Genomic DNA, 14,085 nt, shown 5'->3' with positions numbered 1-14,085 from the left:
TTCCTGGCTTTTGCTTGACCCTCCTACAAGCTTTGCTTCCCTCTGTCAAGCTAAGAGGGCGGAGCTCGAGATTGGGCGAGTGCTGGGAGTGTGCGTGTGTGTGTGTGTGTGTGTGTTGGGAGTCTAACAAAATAGGCCATTTTGTAGTTAGGGTTAGAGGAATGAATGTAGTAAATGAAATGTAGTCAATAGTCCTCACAAATAGTTATAAAAGAGAGTGTGTATGTGTGTTTTCACCATCTCCTGCTCCCCCTGCTGTTCTAAGGCATGGTTGATCCACTGGAGCTTCGTAGAGTCTGACAGTTTGTCCCATCGTGCTTCGTGCTCAGCCATCTGTCTGGAACTGTTGGGTCGTTTCTGTCACAGACAACACCAATCTCTTGGCCATTAGAAATCATAGATCATTAGGTAAATTGACGTTCAAAATGAACAACAAACTATAAAAAAGTAAACCAATGCCAGAATGGATGGATAGGGGATTGACCAAAGTTTGCCTGTCACTTACACCTGGGTTGGACTTCAGGTACTTCTCCCTTTCATGGCGGTACCAGAGACCGCGAGGCGTTAGCAGAGAGTTCTTGAGAGTTGGCCGCTGATGGCCTTTTCTCTTCTTCGGATACAGTTTCCTGAAAGGAGGAGGAATGACACTGGGCTGGGCAGGAGGAGGATTTGGTTGAGACAGAACAACACTGTGGGCTGGGCAGGGCGTACAAGACCACATTACAAGGACCCACTTGAAAAAGAGATGGAAATCTCACTGTGATTTCCCTGGTTAAAAGGATAAAAAAGAAATGCATGTTACCTCAATTGCCCAATTCTTTGCTTGTATTCCTCAACTTCACAATGGAATCTCTCAACATATTCAGCCTGTATGAGTTATAAAAACAGAAATGGTTCAAATGTACCTTGTTGCAAAAACCTAGATCTTTAGTCTGTCACACTACATTTCAAGTTAGCTAACTGTACCTTATTGTGTTCTGAGAGCTTCTTGTATTTACTGTTGGCCAAGGTCAGGTACTCTGGTTTGCTCAGGTCCGGGTGCTGTCTCTTAAGCACGTCGTTTTGCTTCTGGAAGAAGGTGCAGTTTGGAGTGAGGGGTTTCTTTGGGAACTCCGGATGGATCTGCAAAAAAGCTCTCATTATTGAAATTATTGAGTTGTATTTGTTTGGGTTTTGTTCTTTGTCAGCATATACCTTTTGATTTCTAAAGATACTGGATGGACAGTAGCCTATTGACAAGACACTGCTTTGTTTGTTTATAATGTTATCTTACTTTATTATTTTTCTTTTCACAGCTAATTATCCTTGTATCTTTATTTGTAATTTCTTGATTCTTTCATATTGTTTGAAATAAACTATTCATTCATTCAGAAAGGGTGCAATGGCAGCGGTCTCACAGAATGACCTGGACAATATTCACACTTATCATCTATTCTACGCTACTAGTCAATGACCACCCAGTCCTGAACACACCCAAAGTGTCACTTTAATAAATGTTAATATATGCAGCCAGTGTCAAACCTTCTTGGCTTTAATGCAACACTGTTAATGCTGTTCAGGAGGTGTCCCACTAGTGGACACGTGGTCAGTGTATTTGAGTGTTGTCTGTGAAGCACCGTGAATGGTGCTGTCAAACATTTTGAGTCGGGGGCTGCCCTCAACTAAAGAAATTCTTAGTCGACTAATGGGTTTGTTGATTTAAATTGCGTTTCAAACATGCAATCATGGAGAAATACCTCTTTAACATGAGGTATCCACCGCAGTTTTCTTGTAAACAGCTTGCTTTTGTTTAAATTCGCATTAAAGTCGCTAGATGATTTCCCAAAAAAAAATAAAAAAAATGTATGCAGTCAAGGCCACTGAACAGAAAAGCAGGCTAGGACAGTGTTTCTAGTTGCAGCAGCGCAATAGTTAGATCACTGCAACTCACACAAGTTGGAGAACCATCTCTCTCTCTCTCTCTCTCTTGCTCTCACACACACACACAAAGGGAGCTGCATGTGATTGGTGGAGGCGGGACCCTTACAAAAAACTTGTCGCTAATCATTGACACATGCTAGCCTGTAATAATCCCCCCCAGAAAAATCTACTTTGCATTTGATATATTGCAAATATATGCCATCACACACACTGGCATTTAAAGGGTTAGAATTATCAAATGAATATGTGGTGTTATGATCAGGGCTGAAGTTGAATAAAAGATTGTATTATTTTCAATCTGACATTACAAAAAAACAAAATCCATCAAAATCAGTGTTGTTGCTAATCATACATATGCTAGCCTGTTTTTTAACAATAATTTGTGATGCCATCACAAACACTGGCATTTAACACTATGGGTGCCGGCCAGAAATCCGGAAAATGACTGTGGATTGCCAGCGCTATTTGTCTATGGAGAAATTCCCCTTCTTTGCAGGGCTATAACTTTTTAAATTCTATTGCTACATTGCCATTATTACTATGTATTGTGTCGAGATCGAGTCCCGGGAGCCAAACAGAGTGCCCGGAAGTAATATGGCCGACCAGCACAACCTCCATAGCACTTCCTGTTTGGCGATTGCGCTGATCGGCCACCAGATGGCGCTCCTGAACCGCCAGAGAGCTCAGTGGGTCCTCCTGGGCCCCGTTCCCCGTACGTGGTTCAACTAAGTCGATCAAGATGTCATTATCCAGATTCAGTTAACCCGATGTTTGAAGCCGGGATTTTCCTGTTCCTCGAAGGTGGATTCAGTCTCGTTAACTCAAGCCAGACTTGAGACCCAGGATAAGTGCGCGTGCCCGCCTCAGCCGAGAAGGCAGCAAGTGTCGAGAGCAGAGATCCTGATTCTCTAGCGGCATTGATTGATTAATTGATTTAAAACTTTAGTAACATATTGCAGTACGGCTCAATCGCCTCGCCGACAAGTTAGATGCGTTATCTATAGGCAAATTTTAAGTCCCTCATTACCTCAATCAATCAGATTATATTTCTTTAAACTTGCCTGCTGGATTGAATAATCAAATGAGATCTTGCTAGCGAAAATAATTAGTTAAACTGTTATACAAAATAACGATACGGCTCTCTTCCCATTGATTGATGTATAGTCGATCTTTTACTTATCTCCACTGTGGTGTAACAGGTTCTTCTTTTGACTTTCACGCAGACGACCGGGGTTCGAAACCTAGTCTCCCCCTTCCTTTTGCGATGTAGGAATAATTCAATTTGGTGCACGTTGAGAGCTATATAAAGAATGACATCCTCAATGCATGTAGATTTATAATATTTTAACTTGAAACTAGGCTACTTTGGCGTATAATCATTAATATTATATTCAAAAAAATTATATTGGAAACACGGGGTTTCGAACACGGTCGCTGGGTTGCCAGGATTGAGCACTACCGCTGAGCCACTGTGCCAGATGGGATAAATTCATTGTTTATACATTAATGAACGAGACAAGATCCACAATCCACGCATAGACACTTCAATTTTATGCTTGAATGAAACACAATCCAGGCGCTCCATTAAACATCCACAGCGGAGAATATGAAAGGAATCAGAGCCAAACGAGCGATAGGTTTCAATCATTAAAAATATCCCCGCGGGATTCACATTTGCAATGCTGCGCGTTGTTAGAATAACCACATAATGTGTACATCGCACCGAGCGAGCGCCACGGTATATATAACGTGCATTATTTAGGACAAAGTGAATTTAGTATCAGCATTTTGGGTCTATTTTACATTTCAAAAGCCCCCTCTGGAAGAATGGAGCACAAAAACGTAATTCAGAATGGTATAAAGCAGATCCTAGACTGTGGGAATAATTTCAGGAAACGCGCTGTCACTTTCTTTGCGGGGGCGTGGCTGTGCTTCATCCGGCTAACTTGAACTTAAACCCTGCTTTCGACCAGGCTCAAACTTTTGGATCTGTTGTCATGGTGATTTGGACAATCCAGGTACGGGGAGCCGGAAAGTCCGGCTTAAGTCAGACTTAACCGAAAGTTATCCGGCTAACTCAGTTATCCAGGTACGGGGAACGGGGCCCTGGTGGATCTCAGGCCAGCGGAGGGGAAATATGAATCCGATCGCAGATTTTTGAAATATTGATATAAGGACGCTCCTCCGGCAACTTGAGCATGGCCGGGAATGACGCTGTACAGCGTTTCCCGGCAGTCAAAGTGTTAAAGGGTACAAATAAAAAAATTCCTGCACCAGAATGCAGGAAATTAAGTCTTTGTAACAATAAATTTCCTGGTGGGGGACCCCCAGACCCCCTGCTTAAAAAGTGGCCGGACTGGGGCTATATTTTGCACTACATTTCCTGGCCTGAATGATTTCCCCAGTCCGGCCCTGGTTAAAAGCCTCCAATGCTTATTAGTGTGTGTGCGTTTGAACGTGTGCATGTTTCAACCATACATTTCCATTTATTAAAAAAAAAATTAGTGGGGGTCACGGCTGTTATTTCGGGGTCGCGGCCTGAAAAGTTTGGGAACCCCTGCTCTATAGCGTCAATTTCAGCAACTAGTGGTCAAAAACTCCATTGGATACATTTAAATTGAGTTCTTGCCGTTTTGGGGGAAAATACCTCATTCAGCACGGAGAAAGCATACAAATAAACTAATCGACAAACAAAGTCTAGGTCAACTAAGACCAAACCAATCGATAAAGAGAATAATGGACTTTTTATTTAAATGGTGCCTGGCTACCAATCCTGTTTGTGTGTTGTCTGCAAGAGCCAAGTGCAGTAATTTGTTATGGTTGAGGTGCACAATGCAATGCATTGCATATCACATCGCAGACTTCTTAATCATCCATTTGATAGCCCTAATCTTCCAGTCCCATACAGACCAACCTTATACACAACAAATAACTTCAAAACAAGCTTTACACTCACCTTGCGGTTTCTGCCCTCAAAAGGGTTTTCAATGGCAGATTCAGCCTCATCAAGGAGCTCTGTAAGGGTACGCATCTTACGCATCTGAACAAGAAACACAACAAGTTACACTATAACTCGTAGAAGCCGGTTTCTTCAGTGCAACAGTAGTATATAAACCTGCAACAACTATGCGCTAGATCATGTGTAGGCAACCCTAGGCACGCGTGCCTGCATTTATTTTTTTTGAAATATTATAGTGAAATATTTTGCACTGTTGTCGCATTTATCTTGTTGAAATCCTCCCACAGGTTCTTTTTACTACCACATATTTAATTGAGACCCTTTATTTGTTTATTATTTAAATTTAGCTGGAAATACATTGCTACATCATTCAGTAACATTTGCAGAGCCTTGTAACAAAAACATTATTACGGTCACCATTGTGACCAGTGGGATTAATCAACACATTTTATAATTTATTTTTCTATTTCATTGAACATTGCACATGTTAAAAGCCATTTTTTTTTACTCAAAATGTGAGTATTACCAAGTCAACTTGTGTTCTTAAAACAATGACAATAAACATAGTTTTATTAGGTTGAAATAATGTGTTTGTGTACTTATTTTTCTGTTAAAACTGAAAACCTTAATGCACAGTAACTGAACTCAATCTTTTTTTTTTATCCACTTTTTCTCCCATTTTCTATATTTTTCTCCCATCCCAATTTCGTATCATCCAATTCAACCCTCCCCTGTCACGAACGCTGTTTCTTGCCTCCCACAAGCCGGCTGCAATGTGGACTAAGTCATACATAGCACAAGTCGCCTCCGGTACTTGAGGTAACAGCAGTCGCATCTTTTCACCTGCGCAGCTCGATCTCTCAGTGGCGAGGAGTAACGCGTGGGAGGCTCACGCTGCCCCCGACACTTCCCGATTCTACTGCGCAGGCGCACCAACCGACCTGTAGGAGTCGCTGTCCACAACGCCCGATCCCCACCCATCAGTTTCCCACCCCCTAATACGGCCCATGTGTATTAGTATGAACGACCAGCTAAACTGAAAGCAATGTGGAGCGCTGGGCTCAAACAGGCGAGCCCAGCGTCTCTGCATTCGTGGCAAGCGCCTTGCCCACTACGCCACTTAGCCGCCCCACTGAACTCAATTTTTTTAAGTTCTGGTAACTTATTTTTTTTTTTTTTTCGGTGTAGTCTTGCGATCAATCAAAACTTATTTACACGATATACCTCACATTCACATCCTGGTGTTCTCCTGGTGTTCTCCATTAGGCCTGTAGGTGGAGCTATGACAGCACACATACAGTACACACACCGATGGTGTGTGATGTGTCCAAAAATGAATGGGCAAATGTGAGTGAAATGGTCGCACTGTATGCAGCTGTTTGTCTGCATTGCATCCCCCCCCCCAACTCAGATTTAGGGTTGATACAACCATCATAATAATATTGTTAATAATAACAACAATAATGATGTAATAATGTAAAAATTATCATTAAAAAGACCTGATTATGAGAAAAAAATTGTACGATGCATGGAATATTGTTGAGGCACACTAGTTACAACTATATTTCAAACAGGCACTCCATGTCAAAAAGGTTAAGGAAGTTCAGAGTATCGGGGAAGATACTCCAGTCCTTCTACTCAGGAGCTGTAGAGAGCATCCTGACCGGAAACATCACTGCCTGATATGGAAACAGCACGGCACAGGACAAGAAGGCCCTACAGAGAGTGGTGCGCTCAGCCGAGCGTACCACGGGTATTGCCCTGCAGGTTCTATACAACAAGAGGTGCAAATCCAGAGCCTGCAGGATAATGAAAGACCCTCACCACCCCAATAACAGCCTGTTCCAGCTGCTGAGGTCAGGCAGACGCCTGCGAACCCCAGCTACTAGGACAGAGCGGCTTAGGCTCAGCTTCTTCCCCCAGGCCATCAGAGCCCTGAACAATGAACATTGAGTGCTCAGAACATTGAACTATCCACACACAAGCACACATGAACACACACACGACACGCACGCTGTGCACGCTCACACACGAGCAGCCACTTATCACTTTAACATGAGCGGGCACACACTCATGTCGCACACACGCACACTTATGGCCAAAAGGAAAGGACACTTTAAATTAGAATAACAGGAACAGTGTATTGCACTACCAAAGCTAACTAGCATGTCCCATATGCTCTGTAAATAACTATGTACAGATACCGAGATGTCACTCCATGTTACCTGTTTACTGCACAATGTTGTTTTTTTATTTTTTTATTCTATTATATGTTGTACCACTATTCTATTGCACATCGTTGCGGGCAAGACCACCCGCATTTCATTGTATACCTGTATGCCGTGACAATTAAAACTCTTGACTTGACTTGAGGTTGCTGACCCCTGCGCTAGATCCACAAAGAATGGATTGCACAGAGCAAATTGCACCCTTACTTACAATTCATTATGAATTGAAAATGGGGGACCCTGATGTAAACAAGACGAAAGTCTTTCTCTGGTCTGCATCCCCTTAACAATTGTGTGTATTGGCGGCTACGTGGCGCAGTGGGCAAGGCGCTCGCAACGAATGCTGGAGACTAGGCTCGAACAGGATGCCTCCTGTTCGAGCCCCGCTCTCCACATTGCTTTCAGTTTAGCTGGTCGTCCACAGTAATACACATTGGCCGTATTACGGGGAGGGAAACTGAAGGGTGGGGATCGGGCGTTGTGGACAGCGACTCCTACAGGTCGGTTGGTGCGCCTGCGCAGTAGAATCAAGAAGCGACGGGGGCGGGGCCCCTCCAAAGCCCAGACCCCCGACGCTGGAAGATCGAGCCGCGCAGGTGAAAAGATGCGACGGCTGTTACCTCGAGTATCGGAGGGGACTCGTGCTATGTATGACTTAGTCCACATTGCAGCCGGCTTGTGGGAGGCAAGAAACAACGTTCGAAGACAGGGGAGGGTTGAATTGGACGATATGAAAATTGGGATGGGAGAAAAATAGAAAAATGGAAGAAAAAGTGGATCAAAAAAAAATTTTGTATTGAGCCATACTGTATTGTACCCATTCTGCAATCTGTTAATAAAACTTTCATTCAATCAATCAATCTGTATCCATGTTAAAAGCATGCACTTGTTTTCATTCTGAAAACCTATACTGAATCAAACACACACACAAACTATGATTATGTTCCCCTTCAAAAAATATATATAATAATGATTTAATAATAATTTTGCCAGTGTGCAATTACCGGGGGAAAAGAAGCCCAAATTCTGGATTCCCGGTACAGCAAAGGTCAGAGTGTTTCTCACATAGACTAGACTTGGGTGGCCGACCCAGGTCAAACTTCCCCAGCCAGGTAATATCTTTAAGAGTGAGCTTGTCATCTCACAACAATTACTCACACCACTTTTAGTCACCACCAGCTCCTCAGCTTTTGAGGCTTTATGGACTCACAACTCAGCATTTGATAATTAAGGTCCCGATGTCCCATTAAAATGTTTTATTTGGGACCCTCCCATTTGTCCCATGTGTGACAATAAGAGTAAATCCTTTTAGTAAATATCTCAATACAATTTCAATCTTTCCTCACTTTCTTGAGTATCAGAATATTACCAGATGATGGTCATATTATAAATAATATCAAAATACATGTGTATATTCTTGAGACGGTTACAAATATGGCTTTGCGGCACATTTGGGGAAGTGGTGAGGGAAAAAAGATAGATTCAAGCCCTGCAACTATAATATCCGAACAACCCCCCAACAATATGGACCACTAGCTTACCTTAAAACTCCAAGAGAGGTGTTTTTGGCCAACAGCTAGGCTAGTGGTCCTTATCCGCTTCCATTAATTTGTGCCAAAGCTTGGCTAGCTTGCAGCCAGATAGTTTTGTATTGAATACACAGAGAGGAAATTGGTACCGTATCCATCTTCTTGTCTGACTCTGGAGAAGGCGGTAAGCGCATTTCCCATAATGTTGGCGTGTTCCTTTTAAGATGCTTTATTATTCATGTGAAACCTTACATCAAAGTGAAAAATTTAGCTCACCTTTTGCATAAACTCTTCCCACTTCTTTTGACATGCCTCAGAGGAGTACGGCTGAAAAGCCACCTTCTCCCAGTCAAGTTTCCGCTGCCCTGTGGTATAGACAAACCATCTATCGCGTTGTTGAACGCTCCCTTTCATGGCACACAGAAGCTTCAGCAAGTCATCTTTAGTCCACACTGCAGTCAAAACAATGGACAGAAAGACAGAAGACACTCAGACCCGAGGCTGTCACACATTTCATTGTTTTTCTTTCATATTTGAGGTCACTGGTAAATTGCTGACAACATAGAATGGTTAATTTGGTCAAGATTAAGTATATTATAGTATTACTATCTGGTTAAATACCTATTGTTCTGATAAGGAAAGTTTCAAGTTTCTTTATTAGTTGTCATACAGAAGTACAGAATACTAACTTTTATACAAAATGCTTCTTTCTGTTTCGCTCCAGAGACTGTGCTAGACAAAAATAGATACGTATAAAATAAGTATGCCATTTTGTCACAGGAAAGATTAGCCTCTAGGATGGAGCCCAGGTAGGTCATTTCATCTTTCCTTGTGACAATATTATCACCCACAGTAACTGAGAAGCCGTCGGTCTTGCTGAGTTTGTTATTTGAACCGAAGAGAATGGACTCTGTTTTGCCCATGTGTAATGATCGTTTGTCATCAGCGAGCCATATGCAGATTTTGCCTAGTTCAGAGCTGAGGGTTTTTTTCAACCTGTAACTTGTTCTTGTCAGAGACCAGCTGTAAGACCAGAGGAGAGACCAGACCAGACTGTAAGGTTTGTAAATGTGGGTTAGACTACCGATACAAAGATTTGAGTTGTTGATATCTGTTAAGTTGTTGCTTAAGAGTTTTTTTTTTTTTACTTAAATGGGTGGTGTTCTGATAAGGAATAAGAGTCTGCTATGTTGTTGTGCTTGCACACGGACGGAGTTGAGAGGCGGCACGTCCGGTTGGCAGAGAGTAATGCCATCTTGCATTGTCTACACGTGTCTCGCGTCCTTTCTCTTAACACATACACCTTGTTTAATACACCTATTACCAGTCAAACATACCTGGTTGTTGGGTATCCATTTGTCCCTCATTCATCTTTCCTCAAAGTGCAACACTAGTTGTAGGCATGCACAACCAACGTGTTTTACCGACATGAACGTATTATATATAAAAAGTAGCTTACGGTATCTAATAATTTCACAAATGTTTTTATCAGAAATGTAGATATGGTTCTCAACAACACAATGCGGGAGTGGCGAAAGGAAGCAAACTATCGAATTCGAGTAGCCTCCAGATGCATCCCCGGAGATATCCGCTCACGGGCAACTTCCGCCAGCCACACGACACTTCTGCCGCTGACAGGACACGCGCTGATTGGCGGAAAGTACGGAAGTATCTCGAAGTACGTCTGACGTTTCTCTACGTTAGCGAACGTTAATTGAACGTCAAAAGCAAGTACGTCGAATTCGACATAGATATATATAGATATCTATGGAATTCGATACATTTACTTCTTCTATTAGGAGTTGAATGCAGATTAGGCGCCTTTGGCGCATTGCTGCTTCTCTCTGGCTGGAATGAGTATTACACCTTAATCGGCACCATTCAGTCTCAAGTCAAGAGTCAAGAGTTGTATTTGTCACGGCATACAAGTATACAGTGAAATGCGGGGGGGGGGGGGGGGGGGTCTTGCCCGCAACGATTGTGCACAGTACAGTAAGTAATACAATAATAAGAATACAAGTCATAAGAGTAAAGACATATGTATGAATGAATGAATGAATGAATGAATGAATGAATGAATGAATGAATGAATGAATGAATGAATGAATGAAAACTTTATTTAACAGATTGCAGAATGGGTACAATACAGTACGGCTCAATACACACAATTGTTTAGGGGATGCAGACCAGAGAAAGACGTTTGTCTTGTTTACATCAGGGTCCCCCATTTTCAATTCATATCGACATTTATGACATACACAACATACATGACATTTATGGCATAGGGACATACAGGTATTTACATGAGTACATGAGTTTTTCAAAAGCATGGTAAGACATGCTAGGTCCTGTGATAGTGCAGTACACTGTTAGCTACGGATGGGGCACTGGGTCTTATGTACACTACTATACAATGCTATACTATACAATCTACAGTTATACTATGTGTTCTTATGCTAGCTTGCTATCCATCTATTTACTATACAAGAACCACTCCTGTTCTTGTTTTTAAAGTGACCTTTCATTGTGTAAAGTGACCATAGTGTGAGCGTGTGCAGCATATGTGTTTGTGTGTTCATGTTAAAGTGACTGTTAGTGTGTGAGCGTGTACAGTGTGTGTGTTGTGTGTGTGCTCATGTGTGCTTGTGTGTGGAGAGTTCAGTGTTCAAGACTCTGATGGCCTGGGGGAAGAAGCTGAGCCGAAGTCTCTCTGTCCTAGTTGCTGGTGTTCGCAGCAGTGAATATAAAGATGATACTTGAAACGTTTTACCTGACTGTGCAGTAAGGAGTCATGTGATAATCATTTTGCTCTTCTCTCTACTAAATCAGAAACACATCACATGACAGCTAGTCTGTGCGGTTTCCCACACCATAGCTGTCAACATTGGGATTTGAAAAAACTGGATATTTCGCCCCGCCCCGCACCCTCCCAATGTAGTCTCCTCCCCCTCGTATGTATATTATATTATATTGTCTGCACTGCGTAGCCATGGAATCGCGAGGCCATATATTTAGAATAGATAGAAAGGGCACATTGTGGTGCATCATAATTAATTTGTTGAATACAATAGGATTTTTATAACGTTGACATAAATTAAAGAATATTTACACTAAGTTCTCTTTTACCTCTTATTTAATTCATTAATTTAATTGTAGGCACTGTTTATATTGTACATAGTCCTGTGTGTTGTATATTGTGTCCTATGTTACTTTTGTGTTTATTGTCTCTTTCTATATACACCGTGGGAGGGGGGGCACGTCATTGAATTGTTCTGTATGTCTTGCACAAATTGGAAAATGACAAAGTTGACTTTGACTTTTAACATGTGTCTATAGTGTCAGACTGATTGATTGATTGATTGAAAACTTTATTAACAGATTGCAGAATGGGTACAATACAGTACAGCTCAATACACACAATTGTTAAGGGGATGCAGACCAGGGCCCTATTCCCCGTACCTGGTTCAACTAAGTCGATCAAGAGTCCCATTATCCAGATTCAATTAACCCGATGTTTGAATCCGGGATTTTCCTGTTCCTCGAAGGTGGATTCAGTCTCGTTCATTTGAACCAGACTTGAGACCCAGGATAATTGCGCGCGCCCGCCTCAGCTGAAAAGACAGCAAGTGTCGATAGCAGAAATCCTGATTTTCTAACGGCATTGATTGATTGATTGATTTAAAACTTTATTAACAGATTGCAGAATGGGTACAATGCAGTACGGCTCATAGCCTCGCCGACAAGTTAAATGCATAATCTATAGGCTAATTTTAAATCCCTCATTACCCCAATCAATCAGATTATATTTCTTTAAACGTACCTGCTGGCAGTATAGGCTTATGGAATGAATAATCAAATGAGATCTTGCTAGCGAAAATAATTAGTTCAGCTCTTTCAGAATAACGATAAAAACAAGCCCAAATAGTATATCTAATTGATACGAATTATATCATGAGGATATCTGTGCTTAGGTATTATGTACTATATAAATACATGGTTTCCAAAGAGAGGCTTGGAGGGAGGCTTGCAGTTACACTATTAATCAGGTTTTAATCTGTTTCGGACCTAATCCATACATGCATTGAATTGATTACCATTTGGTTTATACCAGTGACACCTCATGTTCATCATCAGATAACAGTGCTTGAAAAGATAAATGCATTTTCTCGAATTCATTCATCAAAAACGTCAAAGGCTCATTCAATTTATCAAGTCACGTCACGTCATCAAATCCATCAAACAGCGCATCTCCTCATATATTTTAATCCCAGTTACAATATCACAATAACGTGTGACACTGTCACAGTGATACAATTAAATACTCCACAGATTCAGATTCCTCATAATTCATATCCACAATCCGCGCATAGACGCTTCAGCTTGAATTAAACGCATCCAGGTGCTCCGTTAAGCAAATACACAGCGAAGAATATTAAACTAATCAGAGCCAAACACCCGATAGGTTTCATTCATTAAAAATATCCCAGCGGGATTCACATTTGCAATGATCCGTTTAGTCCGTTATTAAAATAACTGTGTGTCGCGACTCGCGAGCGCCGTATGCCCGTATCCGTATAAATATGACGTGCATTATATAGTAAATTCATAGGCTGAATATGATTTATTATCAGTGTTACTGCAGACATATTATTTTACATTTCAAACGAAGCACAAAAACATAATTCAGAATGGCATAATGGGATCTAGACTGAGAAATATTTCAGGAAGGGAGCTGGGATTTCTTTGCGGGGGCGTGGCCATAGTTCATCCAGCTAACTGAACTTAACCCTGCCCTCGACCAGGTTCAAACTTTTTGATCTGTTGTTATAGTGATTCAGACAATCGAGCGTCGGGGAATGGAAAGGTCTGGCTTAAGTCAAGCTATGCTGAAAATTATCCGGCTAACTCAGATAGCCAGGTACGGGGAACGGTGCCCAGAGAAAGACTTTCGTCTTGTTTACATCAGGGTCCCCATTTTCAATTCATCAGGAAAATTATGTATAGTCAAGACACTATTTGTAATGTTAAAAACTGATACTGCTGTAATATAAACTGAAATTCTATGAAAAGTATACAAAAAAAAGTATGAGTATAAATGAAAAACGGAAATCTTCTTTTATTAAAGTAGTTTTGACATGTGATATAGATAAAGATATTGTTTCATTGTGTATTGATTAACTTTACATTTGTGCTTCATTACTTTACAAAAGTTATACTGGCACGTCTAATACAGCAATGGATTATGGGTAAATGCAACGTTAAAGCAGTGCCAATGTAAGACTGACTTTACATTAAACGAATGACAATAATATAGTATAAAGTAGGGTATTATTTGGACTAAAGAATGGTGTTGTCTCACCCTACTCGCATGTTGAGGGAGAGCACCATACATTATACACTGAGAAACCACGGCCGAGAGTGAGCTCTCCGGGAACAACCCCACATTGCC

The 14,085-nt window shown here is 41.5% G+C and overlaps 1 protein-coding gene across 4 annotated transcripts in view; it reads right to left on the bottom strand.

The window, feature by feature from the left end:
* Positions 1-14,085, bottom strand: part of LOC311235998 (nucleolar transcription factor 1-like) — a 55,997-nt gene that overhangs the window by 29,756 nt on the left and 12,156 nt on the right. The window contains exons 1-7 of one of the 4 annotated variants that reach the window (XM_084323560.1): positions 9,974-10,220; positions 8,913-9,088; positions 4,877-4,960; positions 967-1,122; positions 803-867; positions 506-626; positions 238-357 (exon numbers count right to left, since the gene is read on the bottom strand). In XM_084323560.1, the coding sequence (XP_084179686.1) occupies positions 238-357; positions 506-626; positions 803-867; positions 967-1,122; positions 4,877-4,960; positions 8,913-9,088; positions 9,974-10,007 (756 nt within the window). In that variant the 5' untranslated portion in view covers positions 10,008-10,220. Of the gene's footprint in view, positions 1-237; positions 358-505; positions 627-802; positions 868-966; positions 1,123-4,876; positions 4,961-8,912; positions 9,089-9,325; positions 9,388-9,973; positions 10,221-14,085 lie in introns of those variants that run through there. The other 3 variants (XM_084323561.1, XM_084323562.1, XM_084323563.1) reach the window with 3 other exon arrangements.

This window comes from Notolepis coatsorum, assembly GCF_963971535.1.
Source record: "Notolepis coatsorum genome assembly, chromosome: 10".
In the NCBI taxonomy this organism is placed as follows: Eukaryota; Metazoa; Chordata; class Actinopteri; order Aulopiformes; family Paralepididae; genus Notolepis; species Notolepis coatsorum.
This window is presented reverse-complemented; position numbering and strand designations above follow the sequence as displayed.